The 19,060-nt window shown below is 34.8% G+C and overlaps 1 protein-coding gene and 1 pseudogene across 3 annotated transcripts in view; both read left to right on the forward strand.

Annotated features, from left to right (window-relative positions):
• Positions 1–4,175: 4,175 nt before the first annotated feature.
• On the forward strand, positions 4,176–16,804 carry LOC114292845 (transferases, transferring acyl groups). Of its 2 annotated transcripts, none has more exons than XM_028236862.2 (16): positions 4,176–4,424; positions 4,549–4,612; positions 4,734–4,779; positions 5,939–6,072; positions 6,560–6,633; positions 6,809–6,884; positions 7,030–7,119; positions 7,979–8,052; positions 8,920–9,007; positions 11,986–12,112; positions 12,226–12,330; positions 14,253–14,379; positions 14,476–14,527; positions 14,664–14,708; positions 15,755–15,853; positions 16,520–16,804. In XM_028236862.2, exons 1-16 carry the CDS (start codon positions 4,375–4,377, stop codon positions 16,670–16,672), a joined length of 1,404 nt encoding a protein of 467 aa, XP_028092663.2. In that variant the 5' UTR covers positions 4,176–4,374; the 3' UTR covers positions 16,673–16,804. The 2 variants fall into 2 exon arrangements, with proteins under 2 accessions (XP_028092663.2, XP_082737494.1); XM_082881368.1 differs by having other exon boundaries at positions 4,268–4,424; positions 6,000–6,072.
• A 2,151-nt stretch (positions 16,805–18,955) lies between these two features.
• LOC114292846 (tripeptidyl-peptidase 2-like) overlaps positions 18,956–19,060 on the forward strand; it is a 40,231-nt pseudogene continuing 40,126 nt past the window's right edge. The window contains exon 1 of the transcript XR_014353223.1: positions 18,956–19,005. The product of XR_014353223.1 is annotated as a tripeptidyl-peptidase 2-like (transcript). The remainder of the gene's footprint in view (positions 19,006–19,060) is intronic.

Here is a 19,060-nt window from a genome sequence, read left to right on the forward strand (position 1 = left end):
TGGGAAAAAAAAGAACATTCATACTATTCACAAACTATGTCTTATTAAGCAATGGACATGGGTGCAGGGTGCCCCATCACAATGTAAAGAACAACACTATTATTTAAACAACAAAGAAAGTGAGCATTTAAGCCATGAAATGCTGCCACTGTAATTTCAGTGTATGAGTGACAATCACCAACCACAGAGCATTTTATAGAGGAAAATGCTTAATTAACCAGCAAACAAAGCAAGCATTTTAGCAAAGCATCTCTTATGTATTTGTCTGTTTTGAGGCACTTTGGCAGCAATTGAACTAAGCATGTGAAAACTTCTACATTTTTAATTGCTACAATTAAGATAAAATTTGGAAGATCTTGTTTGTAGATTACAGTACATATTCAAATGTAGGAATGACAATTTATTCCTCCCTTTTCATTCTAATTATATTTATTTATATATAAAAAATATATAATTTAATATTTTAATATAATAAAATTGAAACGTTAAAATTTTACACTTAACATTTATTTTCACTCATTTAATTCTAATATTATATCTTTTAAATCTTATTAATCATAAATCATTATTTATAATATAATATAATTTTTAGTAAAATTCTCATTCTTAAAAATATCTCGCCCATGATAAAAATATGAAACAGGGCAATGCATTACACATATGAATTCTACATAAGCAAACCATTACGCCATCAATTGTAGATATTTTTATACATAACAATAAAATATATATATATATATATATATTTATTGTGAATATACACATAACAGAATAAAGAATGAAAATAAGATGATGATTACCTGCACAGCAAGAAGAAGAAGCCGTAGAGAGAGCTGGAATAGTGGCGAGAGAGATGGAGAAATGGACAGTTAAAAATCTAGATAAGAAAAGTCTTGAGAATATGAGTGTCAATTATTTATTTTTATAAAAATAAAATTAGTATTATAAAAGGGAGCTTTTTTGATAAATCCATTTTCTAGGAGTTTTATTCCATTCAACCCATATTCTTTTTGACTATTCCATTAGGTCCAATTTGAGATAAGAAGACCAAAATACCCTTTTCATCTACTTATATTCCATTTAGTTCACATTATTTTCTTATATTTTAATAAGTCCTATGGGTGACATAATTACCAAAATACCCTTAATGTGAATGTTCACACCGTCAATATAAATGTTTATATCGTTAATGTGTTGGGGCCCGGCTCATGTCGATCCTCGTGGATGCCCGGAAAAATTCGAGTCGGGCCGGGCTGGCCCACAAGCCAAAAAAAATAGGCCCGACCTGGCCCGTTGATAATATGAATATTCACATTGACAAGTTAACATTCACATTGATAGGAGTGTAAAATTGGCCTGCGGCTCGTGGGCGACCCGAAACCAGCCCGTCGCCCGGGGCGGGCCCGGGCCGGCCCGTTCACAATATGAATATTCACATTGACATATTAACATTAACATTGAGAAGACTGTAAAATTGGCCCATGACCCGTGGGCAACCCGAAGCCCAGGCCCGGGCCCGGGTCGGGGTGGGCCCGGCCCGGCCCGTTGACAATGTGAATATTCACATTGACATGTTAACATTCACATTGATAGGAGTGTAAAATTAGCCCGCGGCCTGTGGCCTGCCTGAAACTCGCCTGCGGCTCGTGGGCTGCCTTGGGCGGGCCCGGCCCGATCCATTGATAATGTAAATATTCACATTGACATGTTAATATTCACATTGATAAGAGTATAAAATTAGCTCGCGCCCCGTGGCTGCCCGAAACTAGCCCACGGCCCGTGGGCGGCTCGGGGCGGGCCCGACCCGGCCTATTGACAATGTGAATATTCACATTGACATATTAACATTCACATTGATAAGAGTGTAAAATTGAATCGCGTCCCATGGGCGGCCCGGGGCGAGCCCGGTCCGGCCCGTTGACAATGTGAATATTCACATTGACATATTAACATTCACATTGATAGAAGTATAAAATTGGCCCGTGGCCCGTGGGCGGCTCGAAGCTCGCCCGCTGACCAAGGCGGGCCCGGCCTGGCTCGGCTCATTGACAATGTGAATATTCACATTGACATATTAATATTAACATTGATAAGAGTGAAAATTAGCCCGTGACCCGTGGGCAGCCCGAAGTCCGGCCCCGGGCCGACGCGGGCCCGGCCCGTTGACAACGTGAATATTCACATTGACATGTTAACATTCACATTGATAAGAGTGTAACATTAGCCCGTGTCCCGTGGCTGCCCGAAACACGCCCATGGCCCGTGGGCAGCCCGAGGCGGGCCCGGCCCGGCCTGTTGACAATGTGAATATTCACATTGACATGTTAACATTCACATTGATAAGAGTGTAAAATTGACTCGCGTCCCATGGGCGGCCCGAAGCCCGTGGGCGGCCCGGGGTGGCCCGGGTTTGGGTCCGGGCCTACCCCGGGCCGCGGGCGAGTTTCGGGCAGCGGACAAGTTTTACACTCCTATCAATATTAATGTTAACATGTCAATGTGAATATTCACATTGTCACGGGTCGGGCCAAGCCTGCCTCGGGCTGCGATTGGGCTTCGGGCCGCCCACGAACTGCGAGCCAATTTTACACTCCTATCAATGTGAATGTTAACATGTCAATGTGAATATTCACATTACCAACGGGTCGGGCCCGCCCTGGCCCGAGGTCGGGCTACGGGCTGCCCACGGGTCACGGGCCAATTGTACACTCTTATCAATGTGAATGTTAACATGTCAATGTGAATATTCACATTGTCAACAGGCCGAGCCGGGCCAGTCCCGGGCCGCCCACGGGCCGTGGACGGGTTTCGAGCAACCACGGGGCGCGGGCTAATTTTACACTCCTATCAATGTGCATGTTAACATGTCAATGTGAATATTCACATTGTCACGGGTCGGGCCAAGCCCGCCTCGGGCTGCGGTCGGGTTTCGGGCCGTCCACGGGCTGCGGGCCAATTTTACACTCTTATCAATGTGAATGTTAACATGTCAATGTGAATATTCACATTGTCACGGGCCGGGTCGGGCCGGGCCGGGCCCGCCCCGGCAACGGGCGGTCTTTTGGTTGTCCATGGGCCGCGAGCCAATTTTATACTCTTATCAATGTGAATGTTAACAAGTTAATGTGAATATTCACATTGTCAACGGGCCAGACCGGACCCGCCCCGGGCCGTCCATGGGCGGCGGGCGGGTTTCGCGTCGCCACGGGATGGGGGCCAATTTTGCACTCCTATTAATGTGAATGTTAACATGTCAATGTGAATATTCACATTGTCAACGGGCCGGGCCGGGCCGAGTCGAGCCCGCCCTGAGCTGCTGTCTAGTTTTATACTCTCATCAATGTGAATGTTAACATGTCAATGTGAACATTCACATTGTCAACAGGCCGGGTCGGGCCCGCCACGGGCCGTGGGCGGGTTTTGGGCAGTTACGAGGCGCGGGCTAATTTTACACTCCTATCAATGTGAATGTTAACATGTCAATGTGAATATTCACATTGTCAACGGGCCGGGCCGGGCCGGGCCCGCCCCGGGCTGCGGGCGAGCTTTTGGTCGCCCATGGGCCGCGGCCCAATTTTATACTCTTATTAATTTGAATGTTAACATGTCAATGTGAATATTCACATTGTCAACGGGCAGAACCGGGCCGGCCCCGGGCCGCCCATGGGCCGCGGGTGGGTTTCGCATCGCCACGGGACGGGGGCCAATTTTACACTCCTATTAATATGAATTTTAACATGTCAATGTGAATATTCACATTGTCAACGGGCCGGGCCCGCCTTGGCTCACGGGCAGGTTTCGAGCCGCTCACGGGCCAATTTACATTCCTATAAATGTGAATTTTAAAATATAAATGTTCACATCATTAAATTGCTAATCGTTGAAAAAATATTTATAAGGGTATCAAAATTAAATATAAGGGCATAAGTGTCCAAGAAAATAGTGTAAATCAAGAAAATGGACTTCATGGAATAAAACTATACATACATGGGACTAAATGGGTTAAAAAATTCCTTCATGGACTTCTTAGGTTAAAACACTTCTAAATTGGACTTATCAATAAAAACCCCTTTTATATAAATGTTTATTAATTTTGTTTTTCTTTCAATCTTTTTATTTTTAAAAAGATTAAAAATGAAGATTATAAATGATATGATTTCTCCCCGCCTAAGATTACCAAATAAGCCAGAGACTTTTCATTTCTTTTCCTTTTTTTTCCCAAATCACTCAATCCAAACATAGCCTAAATTTTAAGAATGCCATAGTCGGGAAATTGGCCCTCTTCTGCAATCTCTCTCTCTCTCTCTCTCTCTCTCTCTCTAGCGGAGGACAGAGAATCGCGAACTTTGGGTTTTCTTCACATTCTACACAGCAATGGAGACTCCTGTGAAGTCCTTCAATCCAAAAAAGCACTTAAAAGAACAGTAACAATAACAATTTCTTCAATTCCTCCATTCTTTCTCTATACATATCTCCTTATATATATGTATGTAATGTATGTAATTGTTTCTTCTCTCTCATTTACTTGTTTGATGTTTATGTGATCAGATTTGTGAGCAATTTGACTGGATCTTCCATGCTTGAAGTCATCGCTCTTGCGACTGCTGTACCTGTGAGTGTTTTTGTTTTTGTTTTTGTTTTTTTTTGTGTATTGAAATTATTCCATTCAGAATCAGAACTGACTAATTCAAAATATGCGAATTTCGTAAATGAGTAAATTTGGTGTTTCTCAGGCTCTGATTCTTCTGCGACATTGTTTCTGCTCCGCTGACAAACAAGGTAAATCACACTGATGAATTCTTTGAATTTGGTAATAATTTCACATCTTTCTGTATGTTTGGAAAAATATTTTCAGATTAGTGGTAAACTTTACAAACATTTAACAAGTATAATCATAAACGTTTTTTTTCATGAATTTGTAATTAATTTTTAAAAATACCTTTGACATGTGATTTCCCCTATTTTCTTTTGTACTGTCTCATCTATTTCTTTTCAATAAGTTGGCATGCATTTAAGTTTGTGATAGGGAGGTGGTTAATTCTAGGTTTTTATCAAGGATCAAAATTTTGTTTCAGAATGTTGTTTGGGTTAGCTTGGAAAAGGAAACATTTTGGTAAATAAAGGATTTTTTTTTGAAAAAAGGGAAAATTGAAAATTATTTTGAAAAAAAGCTAAATAATGCTAATACATTCTCAATAATTAAATAATTGAACATGTTGAGGTTTATGAATATTTGAAACTTATAAACAAAAAGTTTAAAAGTTTAGTTGGGGAACAGGTTTGCCATTGTAAGAAAAAACATTAAGAAATGCAAAATTTTAGTAGTAAGGATGAAAAAAAGAAGAAAAGTAGTCTTCTCCTTTCTATCTCTCATCTTCTACTTTCTAATTTTTCAAATTCTCTAATAAATTTAATATCTTTTTAAGATGCCACCACACTCCTCCAATATTTAGTACTTCATAAGAGAATCTTTGTAGTCAGTTCCCTAAGCCTTCTATTAACTAAGGAATCAGAGAATTTGTAGAAAATGCAATTTATTAAGAAACATACCCAATGATTGAAAATTGTGTTTGACACTGAAATTTTTGTAAAATGTTGATCTAGTTTCCTGTGCTTTGATTTGATTGAATCAAACTTTTAGTTCATTAAATCTGAATTTTGAACTTGAGGGCATGTGCCAGCCATTCACCAACATATATTAGTGAAACTCCTGGATCTCTCCTGGTAGAGTGCTGAATTTTTCATTAGTTTGTGTTTTAATATCTCTATTTGGTTCTTCAAATCTTCCTACCAGATCTTGCATGGCATTTTATTTCTCCATTGCTCACAATATAGAGCCAGCTGCTTTATTATCATTGGTTGGCTACTTCTTTCCTCAGAATGGGCAAGGAACTGTTAGTGGTGTGCTTATTTTCTGAATGATTTGTTGTCACTTCAGATCCTAATACCATGAAGATTTCACTGAAAAAGAATGATGACGTAATTGTTGCTTTCAACAGTTGGAGGGACTACATGGCACTAATGATTATGGATTTTCTATCGATTGTTCTTCCCATACTTCTATTTTTCACTGTAAGTGTTTGCAGTCTGATCTAAAAATTTGGTTGGGGACTTGGAGTAAAGCAACATAGGCCTTTACAGTGTGTTGCTTAGTTCTTATGAAATTTTCGACAAGGTTCATAGATCATAATTTCCACATCCTCTATGAATCTTGTGAGCGATTTTAAGCTGTTAAAATCATTAAATTTAGTCATCAATGGGGAAAAAAGTTGTCGTGAAATTTCATTTGAGGTTTTGTTTATGTATGTTTTATGTTGGGGACATTGGGTGATATTTTAATTCTTCCCTTGTTTAAATATAGACAAATTGGGATTGAGCGGGGCTTGATTATTGCTGGTGCCTTGTCATTGGCATTCTAGCTTAACTGGCTCTTGTCTTGGGTTTAATTATCTATTCCTTCATATACATTGGGGTTAATTATCTTTTCCTATATATACCTTGTGTTTTATATAGCTGGTAAAATCTGATGTAATAGATAAGAACAATTATTTAATGGCAGGTTCTATCAGAATGGACTTATTTATGTGCAGTATTGCTGATATTGTTACTGATTTTCTCTATTGTGGCTAAAAGGTAAGATCTGGAAGTCAAATAATTTTATTATTAATTTTCTTCTGTTATTGCTTTGATGTATGAAGTTTCACGGACATGTATAGAATGCTCGGAAATATTGCACAAGTTACTGTTTATTAAATCCGAGTTCCATTCTGCTGTATTGATTGAAATTTACATATTTCTTTTGAAACAGACATAGAGCTCCTCTTTATGTGGAAGACGAGTTTGGTTCTCTTAGGACAAATATCTCGTCGTACAGGGTTTCTATAGTATGCAATATGCACTATGCATTCTCTCTTTTGAGTACATGATTATGCTTTCAATCTGTGGCCAAACCCTATTTTCCTTGTATTTTTTACTTCTTTTTGTTTTGTTTTGTTTTTTTTTGTCTTCTCACAAGGATGATTGCTGCAGATGATTGTAACATGCTTGTGTATTTTGGCTGTGGACTTTAAAATATTTCCTAGAAGACATGCAAAAACTGAGACTTATGGTACTAGTTTGGTAAGATCCCTCAACCTGCTCGATATTATATTTGTAAATGTTTCTGTAATAATGGATGTCCTTCTTTTAGAAAATTTGTTCTTTTTAAACTTTCCATGCTTTGAACTATATATTATTGGATGATAAAAAGAAAAGAAAAGACATTGTATGCCTTAAATCATATGTTGCTTGGATTCTGCATTATATTATTTTGGGCAAAATCCATTTGACCCCTTTCATGGTTTGGCCCTGGAGCATTTCTGTCACGACCCAACCCTGGTACCCAGAGGTTTAGACGCTGCAACTAGCCAATTATAAAGGTCAATTCCAAATTTAACAAATGAATAGAGCAAGCGGAGACAAAATAGAAAAAGTAAATAAATGGGTACGTAATATAATTTTATAAAAAAAAAATCCATTGGAGCTTTTATTTATTTATAAAGAGCCAGACAATAATTACAAAAAAAAAAGAAAAAGAAAAAAGAAACACTGTTTATTCCAAGCCCTGGTCCTACTACATGGGATTAAAACCTCCTCTCTAAGTTTCATCATCTGAAAGGCCCGGTATTCATTGATCACAACAACTGCAAAATGGGCTGAAACTATAAGTGTGCACTTTGCATATATTAGTTTTAGCTCTTATATTTCTCTGAAAATTGTTGATGTTTTGAAACATTTGACTTTTCCATGTATGATTCATATTATTTGTTCGTAATTTTTTCCCACGTGCCCGTAAATAGTAGATCCATTGTTGTTGACAATTGTGGTAAACTCATTTGTACTCACTTTATGTGCTCATGATGTGACTTTGGAAATTGAACTCATAAAATGCCATCCTTTATTTATTTTTATTTTTTATTTTCATTTCTAACTGCTTCAGATGGATCTTGGGGTAGGCTCATTTGTACTGGCAAATTCATTAGTTTCACGACAAGCTCGGGGCTTCTCAACATTGTGAGTCATTTATGCTCTTTTGTCTTTTAATTATTGTGTTTGACTTCATCTTATGAATTAAAATAACAAACCTAACTCTTCTTTCATGAGAAATTTATTAATTCAAATATGAAAATTGCTGGCTTACAGTTATTAGACATTGAATGCCTTTTCCTCCTGACCATTTTTATGAACCCTGCAAGTAAATGTTAGATTTTTGTCCACTTGCCTTTGTGTTCTTTTCTCCCTTTAGATATATGATTGTGTACCTGCTTGTATTTTTTTTTTGGAAATGAAGTTAATTTGTTTGAATATAATTAGTATCTTTGAATCTGTCACGTTAGAGCAGATAGTGCAAGAATACGCGTGAGGACTATGTTGATGGCTGGTGTGGTAGTCACTAGAATGTCTAAGCCCAAATAATGAGGCCGCCATTTTATTTATCCAAAAAAATAAAAAATAAAAAATAAAAAATAAATAATGAGGCCACCAATTATGGCAGTGCCAACTTAGACTTTGTTGACTGCTAATTTTATCAAAACTCAGAGTACCTAAAGGAAAAAAAATTGTGATTATTTATTTGTAGATTTTTTAGGAGTTCTAAATGTTGTGGTGGGTCTATAGATTTTGTGTATTCTCCCGTCTACAGTATCTCGCTTCTTTTGGCATCCCTAAGGAAATCCAAATTTAATCCAAAAATAAATAAAATAAATGTCATGTTCTTGTTTGCCATTCACTTATTTATTCTCATTTTGTTTGTTAAAATAGAATGTTTAGCATTAACTATTACAATTTCTAAGATAATGCTTTCTATAATGAACTATGCTGACTTTCATATCCTTCGATTATTTTTATGTTGACGATGAGGTCCCTGCTTGTACCCTTCAGGAAATTGAGAAACGCACTTCAATCAACTAGTCCTCTTATTATTCTAGGGATTGCTCGACTTGTTTCCACAGCACGTGTAGACTATCAGGTAAAATAATCCTTAGTTTATCTCTATTCGTTGGTTGTAAATGGTATACTTCCATTGCTGTTTATTGAGAAGCAAAGCACAATGAAGTTATTCATTTTTTTTATAAAAGCTGATTTTTATTGGGTGTTTTTTGGAATTTAAGTCACCTAATTTGCTTGACAAGGTGGCGAACTGCACTCTAGTGCATGGATTCACGAATTGTGTACCAAATTGTGTCAATTCTGGGAATTTAGTGGGTCAAGTCTGAAAATAAATGCTCAAATTCGCGAATTCTATGTGAATTTTATTGTTACCACCCATTTACTGTCACTTGTAAACAACTTTGGAAGTTCTAATGCGCGGAATAAGCTGCACACTCTTCTGCAACTGAGCAGTTAAGTGCAATAATTACTAGTGCCTATGTGGCACAAAAAATGCTATATGGAAGCTCATTACTATCAATGTGAAAGAACATTGTTGAGGCATTAACTAATAGGCCTCTCGCTTTTATCTGTTACCAATGTGGGATTGTTGCAAGTGAGATTGGTGCGACTGCACAGCTACTTGTGAAATTTTCTTCCTCGTCATGTTATGAGAGGCATTTGAGTACATATTCTTTAGTGCATTAATTGAGAAGAAATAAGATGACACCGAAATGTTTGGTTTTCATTCATAGCAATCTCCCCTTTCTATTGAGAAGATTCCACAATATATGCAAAGACAAACCAAGATGTGGGATATAGTAGACGATGCATTTGATTCATTTGAGGATGTTGGAGAGCTTGAAATTGCACCACTCTCTCTTGATGAACTAGAATTGGAGGCCATAGTCTTTTTGGATGATGGTGTTGGAGGTGATATTGGTGCAAAGGCAATTGAAAAATCATTCGATCCAACTTCAATTGCCTTTGATCCAACTTCAATTCCCTCTACTCTAATAAAAAAAAATATAAAAAAAATCGTTACTTTCTATCAAACTAGGTGGAACGATTCTGCTTCCTAAGAAACTGATAGGAACAATTAGTGGAAAACTGAAATTCCGATTAGGGATGGCAATGGATAACCTACCCCGTGGGTATCCATGGAGACCCAACCCAAATACATGGATTTTCTCCTCTTTTTCTTATCCATTGGGTATGGTAAGTGATATTCTTTAAATATCCACAGGGGATGGGTTGGGGATGGGTACCCACTAATTTCCCCATATATATATACATATATTTTTTTTAAGATTCACAACCAAAATTAAATATACATTCAATCTTTATTTATTTATTTATTTATTTTTTCAGGTTCACAAATTTTTATTTTTTATTTTTTTATTTTTTATTTTTATTTTAAGATCCACAACCAAAGCTAAATATACCTCCAATCTTTTTATTTTTTATTTTGAAGGTTTACAACCATTTTTTTTTTTAAATTTTTAAGATTCACAACCAAAGCTAAATATACATTTAATTTTTTTTCTTTTTTTAATTTTTTTTTTAAGGTTCACAACCATTTTTTTTTTTTTTAAGATTCACAACCAAAGTTAAAAATATATATTTTTTTTAACTGAAATCAGCTTGTTTCCCAATGTTATGCTTCATTTATTTAGATAGAAAATATTTTTTAATAAAAAATATTTTTTATAAAAAAAATTCAAAATATATATTTTTATATTTGGTGGTGGTGGTGATGGAACGAAGGTGAAAGTAGAGATTGTTACATAGTGGTGGGGTGATGGCGGCAGTAATGATGGTAGTGGCTATGGTGATGGTAGTGTGATAGTGAAAGTGAAAATAGTGGTGATGGTGTTGTGAAATTAGTAAAAATTTAATTGAAAAATCATTTTTTGTTTTTTAAAAGTAACAAACAACAAAATTCGTGGGGGACTAAAGGAAGAAGATGGAGGATGGATTGGGTGTGGTAATGCATAGATATCTTAAAATGAGTGGTTCAGATTTGTTAAAGGTATAATTAGATTTTGGATAAATTAAAATGAATGGTTCAAATTTGTTAAGAGAAAGATGGTTTAATGTCTAAAATGTCCGTGGCTAAGAGATCAACAAACAATTCCTTATTTATGCCCTGATGCAATTTAATATGAGTCTTATAACACTTTCTTCAAACAAACTTTTTGATTGTCTCAAAATTATATATTTGATTATTATAAAACAAACTTTTTAATTAATTAATTAATGTGTATTTGATTTTGTTGTTGAACCAAATAAAATAAAATAAGATTGAATGTATATTTAGCTTTTGTTGTGAACCTTAAAAAAATAAAAAATAAATAAAAAAATAAGTTGTTAACATTAAATATATTAAAAAAGAAAGAAAAGAGATTGAAGGTATATAACTAAAACCTTTATAAAAAAAAAAGAAAAAAAAAGAAGGTTGTTAACATTAAATATATTAAAAAAAGAAAGAAAAAAGATTGAAGGTATATTTAACTTTTGTTGTGAACCTTAAAAAAAAAAAATAAAAAAATGTTAACATTAAATATATTAAAAAGAAAGAAAAAAGATTGAAGGTATATTTAGTTTTTGTTGTGAACCTTAAAAAAAAAAAAAAAGAAAAAAAAAGAAGTGGTTGTTAACATTAAATATAAAAAATAAAAATGGGGATTAAAGTGGGTTGGGGAAAATCCATACTCATTAAAAAATGGGGAGGGTGGTACCCATGGGGAATGGGGAATGGGGAAAATTTATTATAGGGGAATGGGGATGGGGAATTAATATCCACCCCATTGCCCCCCATTGCCATCCCTAATTCCGATGTTTCAATCAAAACATAACAAAATGCACCAAAACTCATTAAAATCCTTCCATTTTCGTTCATTCCTTTTCTGACAACAAAAATTTCTTGTAGGAGATCGACAAATGACTAAACATACTTTTCCTTCTGAAAGTTTGTTTTATGGAGCATAAAGTACTTATTCACTGCACTTTAGAAGTTAAATTGTTACCTAGTTATGATTCTTGTATGTGAGGCTAGTCTTCACTTTTTCCTTGCAGGTCCACGTGGGTGAATATGGAGTGCACTGGAATTTCTTTTTCACACTTGCTGCTGTATCAATCCTAACATCAATAATTAACGTTCCCCCAAAATATTCTGGCGTTCTTGGTTCATTGATTCTTGTAGGTATACTTCCGTTTGTTTTATTTGTTTACATTTATTCTTTAGAAACCATATTTCCTTTTTTATGTTATTTATTTTTAACTCACTTTTTGATTTGATTTGATTTCAATTTTTAGGATACCAAGCTGGCTTGATGTATGGTTTAAATGTCTATTTGCTTTCTAATGAAAGGGGAACAGACATAATTAGCCAAAACAAGGAGGGAATTTTTAGCATATTTGGTGAGGGCTACTTGGATTAATTTAGTGGTTTCTTAGATACTTTCTTGTTTGGTCTTTGTATTGGATTTATGTTGTTGTATTGAGGAACTATTTAGTGTTTTCGCAGTTACTTTTGCTCATTTAGGAACTTTATTGTGATATTATACTAGATATTGCTGTTTTTCCTCTGTGTGGTTTTAATTTTGCAATGGAAAGCTTTGAAGCTTTACTTCTTCTTCTTCTTCTTCTTCTTCTTTTTTAATTTTATTTGATCATTTGAGATGTCATCGCTTGTGTTAAGAGGTTTAGGGTTGTTGGATTTTCCTAGAAGAGGGTAATACATAAGAGGTTAAAGGATTTTCCTATAAGAGGGTAATATAAAGTAGAAAAGCTATAGTGTTTATGGAGATATGAAGTGGAGAGAGATAAGTTCTGTAAATGGGTGGTTACTGTCCAGTATGGCTGTTTGATGTGTGATTAGATGGCTTTGGAAATGCAAAGAATGGAAGATTATTAACCGAGGATAGGCATAATCCTATAATCACGAGCACATCCAGCTTTGATAGAAGAGAGGTCTTTTTTTCATTCTTTCTGTGGGATGCATGACATTTGGTGTGGCAATGGCCTATGTACAATAATTTTTCCTATCTTGCATGGGTTTGCAGTTGATACAGATGTTGTACATTATGTCATAGTATTTACAGCGGAAATCAGTTGGGACACTACTTTCAGGAGGGAAATGCATGATTTGATGGCTGTTGAAATCATGCTTGTTGAAATGCATGGAAGGTATGAAGAAGGTGGACTGTAATGACTTGAGATGAAATGAAATGCTTTGATGTTGAACATATTTGAAATCATGTTGGAAATTTTTGATGCATAGCTAGGAGATCTATCCCTTGGAATTGAGACATTGGATCTCTATCAAAGGTAGTTTCTTTGGCATTATTGGTAGCACTTGGGAAGATCTTAAGAATGTATTATTTGATTAAAAAAAAACAAGAAGAGAAAATTATTTCCCCAACTGGTGTTATATGTGGAAAGAGGCAATAGAGTTAGTTGATCATTTATATGCGGGTGGCTTGGGTGATACTGTTAAGTCACCACTTTTCCCAAAAGCCTAAGTAGTTAGGAAATGGGCCCAAAAATTTATATCAAGCTATCTAACACCATCCCTCATGTGCAATCCCGTCTTGCATGAGGAAAGAAAAATAGAGAACCAAACAGAAAGAGAAGCAAACAACCAAGCAGATAAGAAGAAACCAACAGGGAAAGAATACGAAATGCCAACGGAGAGACTTGAATCCAAGACCTCTCTCAACCTGAGCTCTAATACATGTTAAGTCACCACTTATGCCAAAAGCCCAAGCAATTAGGAAATGGGCCCAACGAGGTATATCAATCGATTGGAGTTCCTTCAGTGTTTTCAAGTACTGTATTAGATTTTCTTAGAGGCTAGGAGGAAGGAAGGTGTGAAATATTGGCTCTCTTTGCCTTTCTTGTATGCATTTAGAGGATGCAAATAGAAGTAAGGGTGAGAAGATGAAGAACTGATGTATAGATTAAGAAGCAATTTTTTGAGTCTTATACATGGTTGGGCTTTGGGGAGGGTTAATCCATCTTTGAGAGTTTTTTTTTAACTCTGAAGATGGTATGGATACTTTTGAATAGCTTTGTTTTTCTATACAATGTTTATACTTGGGACGACGTCTCCTTCTTTTGGCGCCTTTACTGATAAAATAACTCATTTAAAAAAATGTTCTTGTATATATTAGCCCTATATTCAATCAGGCCCAACTTGCCACCTTAATTAGTAACTAAGAACGTTAAATGCAGTATGTATAATATTTAGGCAAGACTTGTATGGGTATATTTTACACTTCAGTTGTTAATTGTACTTGATACTAAATTCTTGCCAAGAAAGTGATTGTCTTTCTTCTCAGGATATTGGGGTATGTATCTTGTTGGTGTCCAATTGGGCAGCTATCTTTTCTTTGGAAACTCTAGGCAAGTGTCGAGATCCAATGAATGGGCAAGAATCAGAGTCTGGATTCTCTCTCTTTTGTTTTGGTATGCCTTTATTGCTGTGTTGTTTGTCATCTCAATAGCTTCTTCTCCTGTTATAATTAATTTATTTTGGATTTTGATTCATTCTGAATGGTGCAGGTTATTAACTATGCTTCTAGACAGGAATGTGGAAAGAGTTTCACGCCGAACGGTAGGGCATATTCACTGTTAACTTCTCTAATAAATTGGACTTCTAATGATAACAATGTTATTATTTATAAAAAGGAAAGATCCATTCTCAATTATAAGCATAAAATTATCAAAACTAATGGAAAATTCTTTTGCAGTGCAATATGGCTTATGTCACTTTTGTACTGGCTCAAAATCTCCAGGTTATTATAATTTTTCCGTTCTTCTGCAAATAACATCTGAAATATGATGGTTTTATCTATTTTTGATGCTGTTTAGTGGTCAGCATATTTGATGGTTTTGCTTCTGTTGACTTGTATTTCCAGTGTCAATGATTCATTATGGTAGCTTATCTGAAAGTTAATCTGGCTGATTGGGACTGCTTTCCTTTTACAAGTTATTAACTCTTTGGTTTTTATAGTATATATTATCAATTCTTGTCATTTACAATAGTGTTTGTATAGTAGGACTATTTTCTTTGTTGGATCATTTGGCATTGAATTGCCCATTAGGCAATTGGCAGAGATTCATAAGTTGGATAATTTTTTCTTGGTTTACGAGGGAATTTTTTTGATGGTTTTGATGAATGTGTTATGAGTAAGTCAAGAAAAGGCCCACTACCATGGTGTAGTATACTTAACGACATGGAATGGACAACTTTTGGAAGAGACTATGGTTATGTGACAATTGTAGACACTTCCATTACCATGACTCATTTTGATTTTTTGTCTTTTATGTTCATTTGATTTGTGTTTGAATGCATAGGGTGTCTCTGTAAATAAAGTAAGTTGTTTTTTCAAGACCAATACTCCAGTAAGTTTTCATTTTTCTGGCCATGAATCTACTCCTGTACACCCACTTTATCCCATGTATCAGAAATGTATCTAAAAAAAAAAAATATTAATTAAATAATATTTAAGGATATGTATTGAAATGTATCCACATGTTCGACGCATTGTGTTCGATACAAGATATCCATGCTTACTATATTCCAAATTTCCAAGTTTATATAGGTTGCATCAAAGACCCAATGTTTATATTTTCTATCTAAGAAGCACGGACACGAACACGACATGGAAACGTAACATGTAATTTTAAAAAAATGTAGGACACGTGCAAAATATATAATTTTATATATTTGGATTGTCCATGTTAGTCAATAATCAGAGTAGTATTATAATGATTATGGAGTGCACTTTGTTATTTAAATTATTGATATGCATCCCTCTAAAATTTTGCAATTTTTCAGGTCTTAGCAATCCTAATGCTGTCTTATTACATCCCCGGACATAAGATTTCTGTGCTGGAAGAAGCATTCAACCGAAATCAACTGGCATCATTTCTTCTGGTGAAAGATATATCCTCTTCTTTTATTATTTGTAAGGCTAGTGCTATAATACAAATAGAACTATATCTTAAGAAACATGTACACGGATAAGTGACACTACACAGACACAACAACATGAGAAATTTCAAAAAATATGGGATATGATGCGTGGGCGACACGTGCAATATAAATACTTTTATATAGTTGTTATATGTAATATATAAGGATAAATAATTATTATATGTCATGTATAAAATATAATAATTTTTCAAGTCTGAAAGAGGAGAATATATACACATTTATGTTGTTTTTTGTTTTATGGTTGGTTTCCAAATTATTTTATTCAAACTTGTAATGTATTTCATGTATCGAAGTGTTGGGAAGTGTCTAATGAGTGGAGTTTTGGTGTCTGACATGTGTATGACACAACATTTTACCTTTTTAGAGGGGTCTATGCTTCTTAGACCATATAAATAAACATGTAGAATGGTGTGGTAAATGACTTGCTTATCATGTGAAAATTACTGACCGACACTGTATTTTAAAACTGCCACTACCATTCCATTCTAGATAGGTATTTTTTATAGGATCATGTCTGCAAAATAATTTTCCTGTTTGTGAATACCTTTCATCCTCTGTCAAGGTAAAGATGGTAAACTAATAATATATTGATATTCATCCGTGCAGGCAAATTTGCTCACAGGGTTGGTAAACTTGTTTGTTGATACCTTGTTTGCTTCATCAGTCTCAGCCCTCGCTATATTGGTTGTATATACGTTTATTCTATCCCTTCTTGTTGGTTTTGCCGACTTTTATGGCATTAAGTTGAAATTTTGGTAAAGTGGGCCTTTTATCTATTGTATATAACTTTCCTTTCGATTCAACAAGATTCAAATTTTGGTAGAGTGGGCCTATTGTTGGTCATGTGTTTTACTTTTAATGTTTAGAAATCAAAGGGAAACAAATTTTCTACTTTACTTTCCATGAATATTCATGTGCTCAGCATTCAGCAATAGTGTTCATGGAAGATCTCTACCCTGAAAATGAGGTAGGTAGCTGCAATCTGTCTGAATGTTCTATAGAGGGCAGTATACTTTTCTCCTCCGTTCTATTTTTGGTTCCCTGGGATGTATGAATCATGTAACGTGAATACATACACTTGACATAAATTCATACCTCATTTTCAGGTAGTTTGAGTTTACTATACAAATATGTATAAAACTGTTGGGTAGTGTAGATATTGATAACTGAACACTAGCCATGGTATTTTTGGTATTCTACAATTCTGCCCTATTGTCTTAATCCTATGAATTTTTGAGTGATTCTACTTATACTACTAGCTTATCTCTTTACACCTTCCATATGAGATTTTTTTTATTTTTTTTTATTTTTTTTTCAATTTTACCCATGTCTTAAATTACTTTTAGGGACAAAAGACTAAAATATATTTTATTATTTCCTTACATCCATTGTTCTTCAATTCTTACTGCTCTTTTTTCCTTCTTAGTTTTTTTTTTGGTACATCTCTTTTTATCAAAAAGTGAGAATCATAGTTTTTGATCATAGAAGAAAGTAATGGATGAAGAAACGATGATGAGTAATTATAAAAAAAAGTGAAATGGTGAGGTTTTTTTTTTTTTTTTTTTAAAATTTGTTTGGTAGGTTTTTGTTTCGTTTTTTGAGATAGTTCTTTGATTTTTGTTTGGTGTGTCAAAATCGAACAAAATAAAATAGTCTTGAATTACATTGCTGAATAAAAAATATATGTCCGGTGACTCAATGGCAAATAAAAGATACACTTTCAGTAATCTAAGGTTGAACGTTTTTAATTTGTTCGGTTACTCACTATCGTGCATTTTCAGTTTCAATTATATATATATATATATATATTTTGCTTGGAAAGTTTATGCTTCTATTCATTGTAGCAATGCATATAATCATCTGGCTGCTGAACATCTTAAAGGGCACTCATTTGTTGGTAGATTATTTGAGGAAATATCATTGTTAGTTGACATGTCAAAGAATATAATACCAAAAGAGATATTTATTACATTGAAACAAAGGGGTGCCTTTAATGTGACAACAATGAAGACAGTCAATCTACAACGCATGTAAAACGACAGGTGACTGGACAAATTTATTTTAGTTCGGCAACATGACATTAGAATAATCTAATTTGTATAGTAATGTATCACCGAACATGCACTACACAAATGGGCTCTAACTAATTTCTTGTTAAAGTAACGTAAAATCATTCAATTGAACGATAACAAATGATTGGAAAAGATTAGTTTGTCTGGTAACACGACACTGGAGTAATTAAAGTTCTTTAGCATTGCATTACCAAAAACTATTGGTGTAAAGATACAAAACTAAAAATTTTTTGAAGAGTTTTTAGTTTAGGATTAGTTTTGATAGTATAATGAGTGTAATGAGAATCACATTTTTTTAGTGATATAATGAGATAGATGGTGTAAAGAGATAGATTAGTGGTGTAAGTAAAATCACTTTGAATCTTTTAGTTAAAATGTAGCATCTTGCTGTATTATATTGTAACACTCTTTCAGATTGATATATTGAGTGGCTCATTGAATCAACTCCGTGGGTTGACCTAAATTCTGGAAGAATAAGTGGACAAGTTGCATTTCTAGAACCTGAACCTGCAACGTCAACTTGCAAGCAAGTTCGCAAGTTGTTGAAGTCTTGGAAAAATATTTTTTTGTCTCTACATTTTGGTGTATAAATAGGGGTGCAAGTAGTGTACAAGAGAGAGCATTTAAGAGCAAGCATTACTCATTATAGGTGAATTTGTGAATTAAAAATGTGAATCTATAGCATTACTCATTATTTAAGTAGAAAATTTAAAAAAAAAAAAAAAAAAATTTACATTGGCTAAAAAAAAAGTCTCATCTATTTGTGCTGGGCCCCTTAAACGGGTTGGTAACGAAAATGAACTAAAAGAATCAGGTACGCCGCCGACTATAAATACCGATCTCTGCAATTAATCGCCAGCATTTGCTTCCTCACTCTTCTGCAATCTCTCTCTCTCTCTCTCTCTCTCTCTCTCTCTAGCGGAGGACAGAGAATCGCGAACTTTGGGTTTTCTTCACATTCTACACAGCAATGGAGACTCCTGTGAAGTTCTTCAATCCAAACAAGCACTTAAAAGAACAGTAACAATAACAATTTCTTCAATTCCTCCATTCTTTCTCTATACATATCTCCTTA

The sequence above is a fragment of the Camellia sinensis genome, chromosome 1 (assembly GCF_055761805.1).
Source record: "Camellia sinensis isolate YWXY chromosome 1, ASM5576180v1, whole genome shotgun sequence".
NCBI classification, from domain to species: domain Eukaryota; kingdom Viridiplantae; phylum Streptophyta; class Magnoliopsida; order Ericales; family Theaceae; genus Camellia; species Camellia sinensis.

Coding starts and splice junctions, on each gene's coding strand:
- LOC114292845 (XM_028236862.2), top strand. CDS start 4,375: ATGGAGACTCCTGTGAAGTCCTTCAATCCAAAAAAGCACTTAAAAGAA. Junction 12,331..14,252: donor GGGAATTTTTAGCATATTTG/GTGAGGGCTACT, acceptor CTTTCTTCTCAG/GATATTGGGGTATGTATCTT. Junction 14,380..14,475: donor ATTCTCTCTCTTTTGTTTTG/GTATGCCTTTAT, acceptor TGAATGGTGCAG/GTTATTAACTATGCTTCTAG.